The 15,660-nt window shown below is 44.7% G+C and overlaps 1 protein-coding gene across 6 annotated transcripts in view; it reads left to right on the top strand.

Moving 5' to 3' along the window:
• ARHGEF28 (Rho guanine nucleotide exchange factor 28) overlaps positions 1-15,660 on the top strand; it is a 1,591,074-nt gene that overhangs the window by 1,453,717 nt on the left and 121,697 nt on the right. For all 6 annotated transcript variants that reach the window (XM_069627491.1, XM_069627492.1, XM_069627490.1 and 3 more), the window contains one exon: positions 4,211-4,393. In XM_069627491.1, the coding sequence (XP_069483592.1) occupies positions 4,211-4,393 (183 nt within the window). The remainder of the gene's footprint in view (positions 1-4,210; positions 4,394-15,660) is intronic.

Raw genomic sequence — 15,660 nt, 5'->3', positions numbered from 1 at the left:
CCAAAAGTAAAGCAGCTATGAAGAATGCACTAGCAGCATGTACGTTCCTGGGCAAGGATTTCCAGGCAGCTCGGGAGGGAAAATGGGCAGCGATCCAGCAAAGAACGGTTCCAGCATGCGAACAACGAATGGCGGCGACCTATCTATAATGAGCTAAGATGGAGCTGAAGTGAAGTAGTGGAGTTTCACCATTCTATCCCAGGGTGATATCTTACCTCGAAGTGATTGGTCAAAGAGGATTTTGCTGGGAGGCACCATCACAGTGACCCAGAAATGGTCCCAGCACAGGGCAGCCAGACCAGCCAGCAAGAAGGACTGGTGGGGAGAAAGGGAAACAGACCTCGAAAAATGTCCAACAGCCAAATGAAGAAATCATAAGCAATAAAAAATTAGCTATGATTCTCATATGTATCAGTCCGTCTTTAGGGCAATAATTCAGCAATTCAGGTAACCATCTGGAAAATGAGTAGGAGACGGTCTCCCCTAAATATACATTCCCTCATGGTCTGCCCCAAGACTGTCCTCCCAATCACAAATCAGGCAGGAACACAACCATTTTGGTGGCCAGTCAGTCAGGCTGACCTGAAAAAATTGGCAAACCTTCAGTTGTACCCATAAAGGAGGTGTATTGGGCTCTTCAGGGGAAGGAAACTTGGCTACCGCAGTAGTTTAAACCACTCTATGACATGGCAGGGCTGGGCTCAGAGTGAGCGTGTTAACACAAAGGCCTTTTTGTTAGGTAGAATTTTGGGTGTAATTCTCCCCAATTGTGAGTCCCCCAGCACTTCTTGCTGGACTCTTGGATTTTTTACCAGTTCTCCTGAGTGAGTGGGAACCTTTGTCCACACTCAGTCCTTTACTCTACCTTTGGGACCCCTTTTCAAGCTTTTGGTTGTATCTTTTTGGAATCATGCTTCCCTCCAACAAAGCATCTGTTATTTATTGTTGCAGCGTTCATCACTTTCTGTGCATGTTGCTGGGAGCTCCTTGAGTTGCCTTTTTTCCCCTTTTAATAGCTAACGTTACCAAAGACAGAGAGACACTTTATATCCTAACTATGCTTTTCTTTGTAAGCTCTGCACACACCACCTTATGCAGAGTGCTGAGAGGACACATTGTATCCATTTTCTCACTTCTGCCGCAACTTTCTAGTTACAGTGACAAGTCTAACTGAGTGGCTGGTTGCCGTGAATGTTTTTCTACTGATTTTGTGAAACTTACATCACAGGCTGTATTCGCAGCTGCGGTAAGGGACACATGGGGCACCCTTGTTCCAAAATGGTGTCTGTTTCCTTTTCCACCAACTCACAACAGCTTGGCCTTTCCTGAGCCTTCTTGTCCCGCTCATTCCTCCGTCTTTGTCGGGCTCCCATTGGGAAGCCCATCCAAAGGCACCAATGTGTCTGAGAGGACAGGAAACTGGGAGGTCACTGGAAATCCCCAGGTCTTTGTCCTCCAGTGTGTCTCCTTGGATCCAGTTCTGACTGGGTGCCTGGCTGTCTGCCACCACCCAAAGTTTGAATGTTGCATGCATGCTGATGGGCTGGGTTCCTGCATAAAAGGCGAGGTTCTTGATACTGAAGCCAGAGTCGACCAGTGGAAGATCCATTCCGAAGAGGAAGAAAGAAGAATGCGTCTGCATCTACCTCCAGCGAACACCAAATCTGCTGCTCCAACCATCTCTTCTGTGAGAAAGAGAAGATCCAGACCGGATTACTTCCTCCATTCGACTGGTGGGCCCAACCGGACTCGAGACAAGCTACAGTTTGAGCTATCCCATGAAGTGCTGCAACCTTCCAGACCTGCAATATCTGAATACCCTGGTACCACTGGCACTGCTGCGGTGCATCGTCTCGTCCCATGCGGTTGTGGCTGCAAGCTTGTGGGCATCTGTCTGGGCCTACAGAGACTCCATCCTGATCATAGAAGTCCTCTCAGAAGAGTGGAGTACCGGGAGAAGGAAGAAAGTCTGCTGGAAGACAACTGATGCTGCTAAAAAGCCTGTGTCGAGCCTCTAGAAACAAGTGCCATGAGGAGTATCTGCTTGGCATCCCTTTGTCAGAGTTTGACCATCTGCTCCTGCCAAAAGTTCCTCCTCCAGCCACCAAGGCCAGGGACCCAAACCGGAGTTTCTGCCGTCTTCCCGTGGGGACCTACCAATGACATTGTTGTTCTTCATCCTAGAAGGTGCTGTCTGACTCCTGGGTACTTATCTGGGCAGTTGTTGTGTTTCTGTTTGCTCCTCCTGAGCTTCCCGAGTCACTGGGTGGACTACCCAACTGTGTTCTCCTGGGCCTAAGGTCATCGGTCCTGGAGGCTGAAATCCTTCAGGTGGCCTATCTAGCCCGCAAACATAGTACGGGTACAAGTCTATTAGTTATAGATCAGTCATGTAATAGCATACCAACTATATGACCCTCCAACCGGCCAAATCTAATTTAGGGATCTCCCAGTAACCAAGGGACACCGTACATCAATATGTGAATGGACAAAGTTCACACATTTTTTAAGTGTATGATTTGAAAGATTGAAAGATCTTGGAAGCAGTACCATTAAAACAACCAGAGTTCCTGTTAGAACTAAGCAATGTGGGCCCAGTGGGAGGTGTCCCCCTTGTGCATTTCTTAACTTAATTTCGAGCAATAGGGTCAGCCTCTTCCTGTCCACTCACCCTAGATAGGCGGCTTACCACCGGTGACTAGGGATATTCACTGCTCTGAGGGCACAGTTAGTACGGTTGGAGGGTCATCTAGTTGGTATGCTATTACATGACTAAACAATAACTAATAGACTTTTTTATTTACCTGTACTATGTTTGTGTCAAAACTTTAGTGATTTTGTACAGGGTATTCACCCACCCCCAGTCCTTTCGTGTGTTTATTAGCCTATCTAGCGCCCCGAACCCTTTGAATCCAATTCCATAACCTACTTGTTACGAAAATGCTCTTCTTATATTTGACAACTTTGACAGTGTCTGTCTTCCTTTGTTCTGCCACCCAAGAGTCACTGGTCTCCCACTGGTCCCCATCAGACTTTTGAGACACTAAATCCCCAGTTAAGTTTGGACTCCTAAAGATAAGGTTTTCCTAAAGTTTCCAACCTACCAGTATTGCTAATTAAGTAAATGTTGGGTGATGAAGGATTTGCTTATCTGAAGCTACTCTATACTTACCTTTTATCATCAAAAGGTCTACTATTGAACTGAGTATTGAACCAGCAAATATCTAATGTATATGTCAATCAGTGTGAACTATTTTTACTTACAAGAACTGTAATGATTTTAAAATTGTCTTTGTATCTATAGTAAATAACCATATTTTTGTATAACTACAGCGTATAAAGTGTATTCTTGACTATAGCTGTGCCCTGAGTTTTTTGTACTTACCTACAGCCCTTCTCCCTCCTAGACTAAGCCTAGCTGCTCGATCATAGCTAACAAACCTTTTGGGTAGTTCAGGCCAAACCTAAGAGTTGGGGCCCTGTACTCCTTAGAGTGAGCCTTCTACAGTCCTACCATAGGTCGACTTTAGTAAAACTCCCTAACACTTTTTTATTCCTAACTCATGATCAGCACAGACAAAGGGATGTCCCAAAGTAAAGGGCAAGTCGTAGGACTTAAAAAAATATGTTAGTAGAATAGTGTCTACCATACCAATGCTTTGGGCTACTAATGTCGTAAAACTGGCTGCACCCACAGTGACGTCAAAGCTACATTACAGCTGCCACCAGTCTACTCCATAACACCATTGTAGGTTGATTGAATCGCACACGGGACAACATAGGTTTCTTAAAACGCACCCCTGTTCTTGGAATCATAACATAGGTCAGCAAATCAAAAAAGGAAAAAGAAAATACTTAGGGGTGCCATAAAATGGCACTGCAGAATCTCCAAAAATGTTGTCTGAACACTTTGTATTTTGGATATCCCAAACACCAGCTTCCATGTTCTAGTTGGTGGCTGAATGAGTCGTGACATGCTGAATTTCCTTCGTTTAGAGCTTCCAAGTATTTGTGTTCTGAGACTCTATAGCGAAGGCACAAACGTTGGGTCTGTTCTTTTTGAAGGACCTGTTTCTTGTATCTTTTAAAGATATGTGGTTCCACAATTCCAACAATTCTAATGCCCCTGACATCTAATAACTTTATTTCTACATTTGTTTTTTGTGCACAAACTATAAAAACAGTCATTAAACATCACTTAATTTTACAGAATTACTCAGTAACCAGGATCAGCAGATCTGTGGTTTTCTGGATGATAAGCTTCACATATATGCAGAACTCGCGGGAATGAGTGCCGGAGAGGATATCCACCTGGAACACAACCTCTTGGTGAAGCCTGACACAGGTGAAATTCCACAAGCCTCATCACTGCTGAACGCTGCTCTCAGGGAAGGTATGTTTAAAATTCTTGAAGTGGGTGTGCGTTTATTCAGAGCATTCACTGGTTACAGGTTCAAGCCATAATAATTGAGTCTATTTACATGTGTGCAGATTCAGAATCAGAAGGTGCAAAGATACGGGGGTTTTGGAAAAATGTGATTTCACTTTGACTTGCATTCACATTTGTGTTCCAAAATAACTATTCGTATCCCCACAGATGCAGTTTATCACTTGGCCCTTTAGAAGATGCTTACATATTTCTTTTAGTTACCAAGTAACAAAATCAAGTATACAAGATTAACTTTGAGTTGCTCACAGCCATCTACTCACTTGCTCTTGCGGAAAACATTTTGAATCTGTCTGAATATGTTCAGCACAGACATATTCTATGCTTTTTCTCTCATCAAAAAAATAGATAACACAGATTGTATAAGGATAGAAAACAGCTAATGCACATACAGAACCGTTTTGACTGATGATGACAATAGGAAGTTGTTTACGAGAAATATCTTCAAGCATGTGTTTTCATTTAAAACCGACGACAGCATACACATCCCACAGTCATACCTCTTAGTCTTGTAAAATTGTAATGGTCCTACCCTGATGGTGTTAAAAGAATCTTTGTACTTGAACTGTCCAATGAACTTCTCTACACTGGATGAAGGCTTTAATATTTTGGAAGAGAAAAGTGCTACGTTTGTGATTCAAATATCATTTTGTGATGAAGATTGAGGGTAAAACGAAGGTCTGAACCTCAACGGTTGTCACTTGGGATCAAAGTACAAACCCCATTGTATCCATGCTCCTCAACAAAGCTTCTCAAGGAGCTCATAACTGGTGAACAGCATGGACAATATTTACCCTGTGGTGGTGCAGAGTGGAGATCATAACTACCCTTTATTGGGGTGAAGGTTTCACGTGTTGCTGTGTGCTTTATTTATTCTCACATGCTTTGATGCAAGAATGATGGGTATGAAAGGGAGATAGCAGCCTCTGCAGATGAATGTGGACAATTTGGTTGAGATGATATCATTAGCATTACACCATATTCTATGAAATATCACAGTCTCACTCCCTTGCCCAGTCGTACATGGACTGCTTGTTCTCGCCCACTACATACATGCTCAAACAAAATTTAATCTGGACATTGCTCACGTCAAGATTCCATTCAACAGTTCTGTTTTCTTTTGTTTGATGACGCCTGTTACAGCCCGCTGCACATGGGCTGTAATGACACATCTGCATTTTTTGCACATTCTCTCATCTCAAAATAGCATTTCTAATCTCGCAATAATTCATGCAATCTCACAAAATCACAGTTTTCTTCACCTCTCTGTACACTTTCTCCTTCTCCACTAATATCCCAGGTTAAATATCAGCCATTCCAGCCACCACCAGCTCCCAGCTACCCTCATTTTAATTGTCAACAAGCAATCAGAATGTTGCCTTCCTTCTTAGTTTGGTCTCTCACTGTTTTTCTCTATCTACCTCTTCCACAATTACCCCCCATATTGCATCCAGATATTTCCCAAATCAGGCTCCTCAGGCACCCTCGCATCCAGCATCTTTGCCTCCCTTTCTTTTTAAACTCTCCATCCACCTTTAATTGCCATACACACACCTCTAGACTCTACTTCTACATCATATCAGCACCCTTTCCTGTCATATGCAAACTCTTATTAATTAGATACATGATCATTACTCTCGTGGATCTTAAGCCTGAAGCTGTCTGCTTCCATTAGTGTAATTGATGCTCTAGAGTGGCAGCAAGCACAATTATTTGCATGCATTCAGCTCTCCAGTGCTGATCTTCTGCTACTGCATTGCCTATTGTGTCCCAGGGATGTTGGCTACAATGGCTTTTTGTCTCCCTAAGAAGCTGCTGGAATTGAATCTTTGACATTTATATTGCATCAGTCTTATACAGTGTTCCCCCAGTGGTGTTTTTTTTTATAACAAAAATGTTTTTTCACTGGTGCACAGTGTTTCTTAGGTGAGATTTCTCCAAGGTTTGTTATGAAAAGCAATATTGATATAGTAAGGAATTTGTTTTTGTATTCTCACATCGTATATGTGCTAATTGATCACGGTGATCAGGGTTTACGGAAAAGGTGGATAAGCATCCAATCAGACATTGATAAGAAATACCTGCTAAGCAAATGGTGGCTCTATTGTAAATAACAAATGGGTGATTAAGACTCCAGGGGTGAATTTATGGATAGGTGCTGTGAAATTTACAATTTTGATTCACCATGACTGGTCCGAAACTGAGAGTTTAGAAACAGGATGACCAAAAGTATCAATGGATTGGCTTGACTTACAATAGTAGAAACAAAATAAGTTCCCGATTTGGAAACTCCTGTCTCCTGCACGCTATCTATGGCTGAGTAAGCCCAATTAGTTTATAATTCCTAATGGAAATTCAATGAAAATATAGTTGACACATCATATTCTATTTAAGTGCATATATTTTTAGGAAAAAAGCATTTGAAACAAATGACTTAAGTAAAACTTCAAAGAAGGTTTTCAATTTGTTCTCAAAGATTATTTATTTTCCATATGAATATGCCCAACGCATTTCGAGATCAATTCTCTTCATCAGGGGCTGTATTAATTCATTCAACGTTCAAATACTCTATAAATACAAAAGAAATTTAGACATATATGTCAGAATTCAAGTTATCAAAAGAAGTCATAGTGTAAAAGACAAACATTCACATATGTAAACTCGATGCGGGAAAAAGTTTGTCCTTAGAGACCCTAGGTGGCAGTCAATGCTATAGATCCATAATTTGATATTCTTATGAACAACTGGAAATATTGTTTATATATAAGTAAGCATTCAAATGGTGCACATGACAGAAAACCAAACTAAGTAGTGGTGTTAGATACTTAATTCAATTACAAATTTTGCAATTGGTCCCAAAAATAAAAATGATCCTATATAGAATTGTGTGCATTTTTTAAAAAAAATAGAAGAAAAAAGAAGACGTAAAGGGGATGGCATACCGTGATCAAATTATTTTTCACAGGATGAACAAGTAAAGTAGAGCAATGCTGGACAATAGTGCTCCATATATTCCGGTGTCATGGAATATTCAGAGCCCTCTCTAGAGGATGAACAATGTGTATATTAAAGAAAGATTTCCTCCTAGTACATACAATATGTAATATTGATTAAGTAGAAGCACTTACTACTCAATGTTAAAGTTGGCAGTTGGCTTGTGGAGCTTACACTGAGAGAAGGATTTTGCCAGACATCAAGGGAATACTTGAAAAAGTGACGTTTAATCCGTGGCGACCTGCGAAACATGATGCCATATTTTTATAGTTTCTACTAAGCATCTTTGTGGCAAACAATCAAGAACACCTATGGTGCTCAGTATTTACTAAGGCCATGGTGCGAAGCGGTGATCCTGTCCCCCTGTGGCTGCCTAACAGACTATTTCTCTCTGTAATAGGGAGCGGTAAGTATACTTACTAGGTTCGAGCAGAATCATCAATGCAGACGGAGCCGTTCCAGCCGCGCGCTGTGATCCAGGCTCACAAGATGGCAGAAAATATATACGTCATGACTATGATGTCATCACGTAAGAACGTGAATGAGGTCACTGATGTAAACGATAAAAAAGTTATAAAATATATTTAGCCGAAAGAACGGCATGGTGTGAGGTTCACAAGATGGCAGAAAATATATACGTAATGATCGTGACGTCACTGATGTCAACAATGAAAGAACTGGAAAAAAATGAAACATGTATTACGCCATAGGAACGGCATAGTGTGAGGTAATAAATTGGAAGTGCACAAAAGGACACTCCAATGATCCAAAGGTCTAAAGGAGTAATTGTGACATTGCTTATCTGCCGTGGGTGTCTACACGCAGGTCGGCAAGATAACTGTATGATGCATTGATCTTTTTATAAAGAATAGATGCATCTAATGCTGTCTAGATTGAAAATCTGAGTTGGCATATCACAGCCGATATCGATCAATTCCAAGGGAAAGTCGGACCAATAGTATCTCTTGAGCAACGGGTACAAAAGGCATAAAATGTAAGTTTGTACCACAATGCAGTGTCTGGCTTGTGAATATAAGGTCTGTTGTTATTAGGTGGATTCTGTGTTTCTATCTCCCAATGTATAATACCATTCATGGATATAAGTACAACAGTAGTTAGCTGTGTTCAAAGTTTACTGTCTCAGATTAATGAGTTCACAATCTTTTCATACACACAGTTAAAGATTTTCGGGACCTGTACACATACCAATTGCATATTCGGGCCATATTTATGGCATTGTAGAAAAGGATGTTATTCACATCACATACATATTTAACAATTTACATAATTGCGAATTGTTCTGTCTCCTTCATGGGAATGCACAATCTTGTTACTTAAAATGGCTTTTGCAGAATATAAATCATTGTCAATCAGGAGTGGTTAAATCCCATTAACATTATTTGATGCATACAGTTTTTAAAGGAATTGACCCAAGTAAAAATTATCATTTAATCCGTGAGGGTTAACAGCTTCTAATCTGTGTATCCAATTTAGTTCTCTCTGGGATCGTTTTTTGGCAAAGTCTCCCCCTCTAGGTAGTGAATGTACTACCTCTAGGATTGCCCATCTCAATTGTGTAATATTGTGGCCATTCTCTTTAAAATGTCTAAACACTGGAGATTTATCATTACTAGTCCTGATATTTGATTTGTGTCCGTCCAGCGTTCCTTTGCTTTCCGGATCGTTTTGCCGACGTAATATTTCCCACAGGGGCATCTGGGGGCATAAAATACGTTTTTGCTGTCACATGTTGCATAGTCAGTAAGTGTACCGCTTACCTCTGGGGCCCTGCAGGAGTGCCTGGTCCGGACTGTCGGCGAGTTCTGGTCCGGTCTATGGATGCCTCCAGATGTTGCCCAAAACACTCCCTCCACTCTGTCCACTGCAGGTTTAGTCACCCAGTTGTCAGAGAGGCAGGAGTGGCCTGGAAGACTTGATTTTAGGAACGCTCCTGTGTTCCCCTTTAAGGCGTCCTACACCAAATGTCACTTCCAGTTCCTTCACTGGTTCAGTGATGTTATTACCCAGTTTCCTCACTGGAGCTTGTATTAGTTCAGCTCAGTTTCTTCACTGAGCTTTTTGACTGACTCCCAGTTCCTTTACTAGTCTTTCCCCCAGTTCATTAACTGACGTTAGGCGGATTGCCAGTTGTTTTCACTGTGTTACTAGGATGCCCAGGCCTGCTTCGACACCCCAAATCCACCTTGAGTTCTATCCTTATGTTCACCTCCCCACGTGTTAGTTGTTCACGTGTCTATAACTCTTTCTGTTTTCTTTCCCCCAGATGCGGCGAGCCAGTGGAGGAGGTTGGCGTGGGTACTCACAGAAAGGGCAACAGTCCAGATAAGTGATGCGTGGGTGGTGGGCGGGATAAGCACAGTATCTTCAGGGCACCGCTTACCCTGTGTTTATGTCTTTGCAGATTCTGTGGTGAAGCACGGAATGCAGAGGCGCCGGTGGAATCCAGCAGGTGACGAAGAAACAGAGTCTGAAGTATCGCACGGTCCGCGCACATTACGGTTGGTGTCTGGTATGAATCTTGACTCGCGTTGTGTAGTTCCTGGCTTCCCGAGGTTGACACGTTGTGCAGGGCTGATGGCACGAGTCTTGATACGTCGTGCAGAACAGGATTCAGACGTCTTGACCCGAAGTGCAGAACAAAGGTGATCCGTGACAGGCAAGCATCACGCTGGCAGCCGGAGAAAACGGTAAGTGCTGGGTGTGGCCCAGGGTGGGGTTTATATAGCCCTGGGCCCACCCAGAACCACTAGACCACCATGGAACATGTACAATGGCACTCTAGAGGCCATGTTGAATGTCTAGAGGCCATGTTGAATGTCACTAATTGGTCCAACCTGGGGGCCATCTTGGATGGGGCTAAGACACATGCATCAGCCTGTGCCTGCGCCAGGCAGCCAGTTTCTCAGTCCAGGTTCCTCCCTGACTCTTGGGGGTTCCTGGAATTATGACAGCAGTCCCCCCAAGCTCCCCCCCCAAGGAGAGCTACTCCGGGGCCTGGCCGTTCCGGATATTCCCTATGGTAACGAGCCACTAGGCGAGGTGCATGTAGATGTTCCACTGGTTCCCAAGTCCGATCCAGTATTCCATAGCCCTTCCAGTCCACTAGGTAATAGAGTTTCTTTCAGACAATTTTAGAGTCCAGGATGTTTCTGACTTCGTATCTGGCTTCTCCCTGCACTATTATAGGTGGAGGTCTCTTAAGGGTGTCTTGGGTCCCTGGATGTACTGGTTTCAGCAATGAAACATGAAATACTGGATGTATACGGAGTACGGGTGGTCGATCGAGTTCCATGGCCACAGGATTAACAATGTTCTTTATCGAGTATGGACCAATTTTATTTGGGTGGAATTTCCTGGGTCCTTTTAGCTGTATATGCTTTGTAGACAGCCATACTTTGTCTCCAATCTGATACTGGGGCTCAGGTGTTCTTTTTCTGTCTGCAAAACGCTTCTGGTTTGTTTTGGCTTCTTGGAGGGCTTGTGTAGCCTTTTTCAGGGTTTCTTTAATGTTGGTGTGCAGGGTGCACACAGCTGGCATGTCCAAAGCCGCTGGTGGGTCTAGGGTGGAAGTTTGTGGATCTCGTCCATATAAGAAGAAAAGATTTGATATTCCGGTGGAACTATGAACCGTGTTGTTATACGCATATTCAGCTGCCCATAGTAGCTCCTTCCAGTTCTGTTCTGTTTGGGCAAGCATGCACCGAAGGTACTGCTCGAGTGATTGATTTGTCCTTTCGGTCTGTCCATCGGTCTGTGGATGGTGACTGGTAGACAGGCATACCTCAATCTGAGCTTTGGCACAGCAAGCCCTCCAAAATTTGGACACAAACTGGCTTCCCCGGTCTGAAATTACCACTGAAGGGAATCCGTGTAGTCTGACAATGTTGGTCAGGAAGGTTTGAGCTAGCTGTCCTGAGTTAGGTATGCCTTTCAGAGTGATGAAGTGCGCCATTTTAGTTAAGAGGTCCACTACTACCAGTATAGTATTATAACCTCCACAGGGGGATAGGTCTGTGATAAAGGCTAAGGAGATAGTGTGCCATGGGGTCGGTGGAATTGACAAAGGGTGAAGCAATCCTTGAGGCTTGGTTCTGGGTGCCTTGTTCCTAGCACAGACATCGCAGGACTTCACATGTTGCACAATGTCTTTTCGCCAAGTAGGCCACCAGAAATGTCGTTGAATTTTTGCCATGGTTTTTGCTATGCCAGGATGATCTGCTGTAAGAGCATCATGATAAGTGTTCATGATTAATTCTTGCATCTCATGATGTGGCAAATAGAGGCGCTTTTGATGATATGGCAGATTGTTGATTGCAGTACGTTATGGTCCCTGTGAAACCCATGTTTGTACTTGCATTGGGGTCATGGCTTCCTTGACTTTTTCATGTAGATTCTCCTGTGTGGCCTGGTGATTGCTAATTAACCCAATTAGCTTCTCTTCGGGTATGATGGGCTGTGGAGGAGGGGATGAGTACGCGTCTTCTTTCTCAGTATTCCAGCCAATTCGTGATAGCGCATCCGCTTTTCCATTTTTCACCCCGGGACGATAACTGACTGTGAAATCGTAATCTGAGAAAGACTGAGCCCATCGCAGATGTCGTGGTGTTTGCGCCCTGGCTGTCTATAGAAATTGCAGGTTGCGATGGTCGGTAAGCACTGCAACTGGATGTCGTGCTCCTAGGAGATGGTGCCGCCATTCTTTGAAAGCTGCTTTTATGGCAAGAAGTTCCTTGTTGGTCACTGCATAATTCAGTTTTGCTGGATTAAATTTTCTTGACCAAAAGGCCACTGGATGTAGTTGGTTGGAACCTGGATCTCTCTGGGACAACACTGCCCCCATCGCCACATTGGAAGCGTCTGTTTCAACCAGAAATGGGAGGTTTGGATTTGGGTGGCTGAGTATTGGTGCTGTGGTAAATCGTGTTTTCAGTTCCTGGAAAGCTTTCTCGGCTTCGGCGGTCCAATGAAAAATGCAGTTCTTTCTGAGCAATGACGTAATTGGATGGACTACCTCTGAAAAGTCAACAATGAACCTCCTGTAGAAGTTTGCAAAGCCTAAGAAGCTCTCGACCGTTTTGATTGAAGTAGGCGACGGCCATTGCAATATTTCTTCCACCTTGCGTTTGTCCATCTGGATGCCCTGTGGACTAAGTATTTATCCAAGGAATTCCACCATGGTGACGTGAAAGGCGCATTTTTCAAGTTTTGCAAACAGATGGTATTGACACAACTTAGTGAGGACTGCTCTTACGCGGTGTACGTGTTCTTCGATGGTTTCGAAATAGATCACGATGTCGTCTATGTAAACCATAGCGCAAACGTCCAATAGTTCTCTTAGTACATCTGTCATAAAGTACTGAAAGGCTGCTGGGGCGTTGCATAGCCCAAAGGGCATGACAGTGTACTCAAATAGTCCAAATTTGGTGCGGAAGGCTGTCTTCCACTCGTCTCCAGCCTTCACGCGAACCTAGTGATAGGCCCCCCTGAGGTCCAATTTCGTATAGACCTTTGCCCCTTTTACTTGGTCTAGGAGTACAGGGATCAGGGGCAAAGCATACAGTTTTTTTACCGTGATTTTGTTGAGCCTTCTGTATTCTATGGATTTCCTCAGGTCCCCCTCCTTCTTGGGGACGAAGAAGAGAGCTGAGGAGACTGGGGATTTGGAAGGCCGAATGAACCCATTGGCAAGGTACTGGTCCAGGTATTCACGTAGGTGTTGGTTTTCCTTTTCTGTAAGGGCGTAGATACGGCTACATGGAAGTTGTGCTCCTGGGATTAGGTCAATCTGGCAATCGTAGGGCCTGTGGGGTGGTAATACATTGGCCTGTTCCTTGCGAAAAACATTCCTGAAAATCGTCATACTCTGGAGGCAGTTGACCTACGATCCCAAGGACAGCCCTTGCTGTTGGTATTGTTGGCTCAGATTTCTCTTGGCTTTTAACCGAAGCTGGATAACAGGTCTGAGCACATTCGGGTGGAAACTTCACCGTGTGCTTACGCCAAACTATAACAGGGTTATGACATACTACCCAGGGCATTCCCAGAATTAACTGGAACTGAGGGGCGCTAATAAGGTCGAAGACTATGTTTTCCCGATGGCCGTCGTGGCATAGCATCTCAACCATTCCAGTACATTGGCTCACCGGCCCAGAAGTCAACTGAGTTCTATTCACGGACAATATGGTATCAGCCTTTTCCCTTTTTTGGGCAGGCACCCCTATCCGTTGGGCCATATTGATGTCCATGTAGTTGCCTACTGCTCCGCAGTCGATGTATGCTTCCAAGGCGTGCATACAGTGTGGCTGTTCGGGGCATAGTAGGATAACTGGCGTTGTTAGATGCGAGACCGTTGACGTCTCTTCTTGTCCCGACAAGCTGGTCTCTACTCTTGTCGAGCCATGTAGTTTTCCTGTGGCTCTTGTGGCTCTGTCGTGGCCTCCATAGCCCCCAAAGGCTTCCCAGTTATCTTGTTTGGGCAGTCCTTTAAGAAATGTCCTGCTTTACCACAGTACAAACATAATTGTTGTTTCCTGCGTCGTTCTCTTTCCTCTTTGGTCAGTGGTCCTCGAATGCTTCCCAACTGCATTGGTTCAGGTGCATTATCAGTGGTCCGTGGCGTATCCCGGGGTCAGATGTACAAGGGCCGGTTTTCAAAACGGGTCCGGTCGGACATTCTTTCCTGCAGGCGGTGGTCAAGCTGGAATACCAGATCTATATACTCAGCACAGCGATCGGGCGGGTTCACGACCTGTGCTAGAACGTCCTTCAACTCACTTCGTAAACCCTGATAGAATAGGGTGGTTCTCTTGTCCTCTGGCCATTTGGTTTCAGCCACCAGTCGATTAAATGTAGTAATGTATGCCAGTGGATCCTGGGACCTTTGTCCCAGGATCCACTGCAATTCCTAGCAATTCGGCATCCAGAGCATATCCCCGGGTACGGTGGGAGAAGACCTTGTCCATCTCTTGCTGAAATTGTACAAAGTTATGGATCATCTCGGTCGACCAACGGAACTGACCAATTAGCGGCATGCCCTCCTAGGTAGGACAGAATGAAGGCTACCTTGGTTTGGTCTGTCGGAAACGCTCCTGGTCAGCATAGAAAATGGATCCGACACTGGGTCATGAATACTCTGTATTTCAGTGGGTCACCCATGAATCTTTCCAGAGGAGCTAACGGGACAGTAACAGGAGTGGTTACCTGTATCTGGGAGGCTGCTGCTGCTGCTCCATCTGCTGAGCCATGCAATGGGGTTTGTCCTGCTCGAGTACTGGTGAGGCGCCTTGCCAGCTCTTCAGTCCTCTCCCGGTTCACTACCAGCTCCTTTCTTACGGCATTGGTCTCCGAGCATGCTGCATGTACCTCGGCTCTCAACTCGCCCAGCAGGAGCGCCAACTGGTCAACCTCTAAAGCCATGGCACCCAGGCAAAGCAATAACGTGTGCTTAGCGTTCTGTAACGCTTACCTCTGGGGCCCTGCAGGAGTGCCTGGTCCGGACCTTTGGCGAGTTCTGGTCTGGTCTGTGGATGCCTCCAGATGTTGCCCAAAACACTCCCTCCACTCTGCCCACTGCAGGTTTAGTCACCCAGTGGTCAGAGAGGCAGGAGTGGCCTGGAAGACTTGATTTCAGGAACGCTCCTGTGTTCCCCTTTAAGGCATTTTAAACCAAATGTCACTTCCAGTTCCTTCACTGGTTCGGTGATGTTATTACCCAGTTTCCTCACTGGGGCTTGTATTAGTTCAGCTCAGTTTCTTCACTGAGATTTTTGACTGACTCCCAGTTCCTTTACTAGTCTTTCCCCCAGTTCATTCACTGAGGCTAGGCGGATTGCCAGTTGTTTTTACTGTGTTACTAGGATGCCCAGGCCCTCTGCGACACCCCAAATCCACGCTGGGTTCTATCCTTATGTCCACCTCCCCACGTGTTAGTTGTTCATGTGTCTATAACTCTTTCTGTTTTCTTTCCCCCAGATGCGGCGAGCCAATGGAGGAGGTCAGCGCGGGTACTCACAGAAATGGCAACAGTCCAGGTAAGTGATGCGCAGGTGGTGGGCGGGATAAGCACAGTACATCAGGGCACCACTTACCCTGTGTTTATGTCTTTGCAGATGCTGCAGAGGAGCGTGGAATGCAGAGGCGCAGGTGGAATCCAGCAGGTGACGAAGAAACAGAGTCTGAAATATCCTGCGGTCCGTGCA

The sequence above is a fragment of the Ambystoma mexicanum genome, chromosome 6p (assembly GCF_040938575.1).
Source record: "Ambystoma mexicanum isolate Mex_15411 chromosome 6p, UKY_AmexF1_1, whole genome shotgun sequence".
NCBI lineage: Eukaryota > Metazoa > Chordata > Amphibia > Caudata > Ambystomatidae > Ambystoma > Ambystoma mexicanum.
The sequence above is the reverse complement of the archived record's forward strand: the minus strand, read 5'-3'. Positions and strand labels throughout refer to the sequence as shown.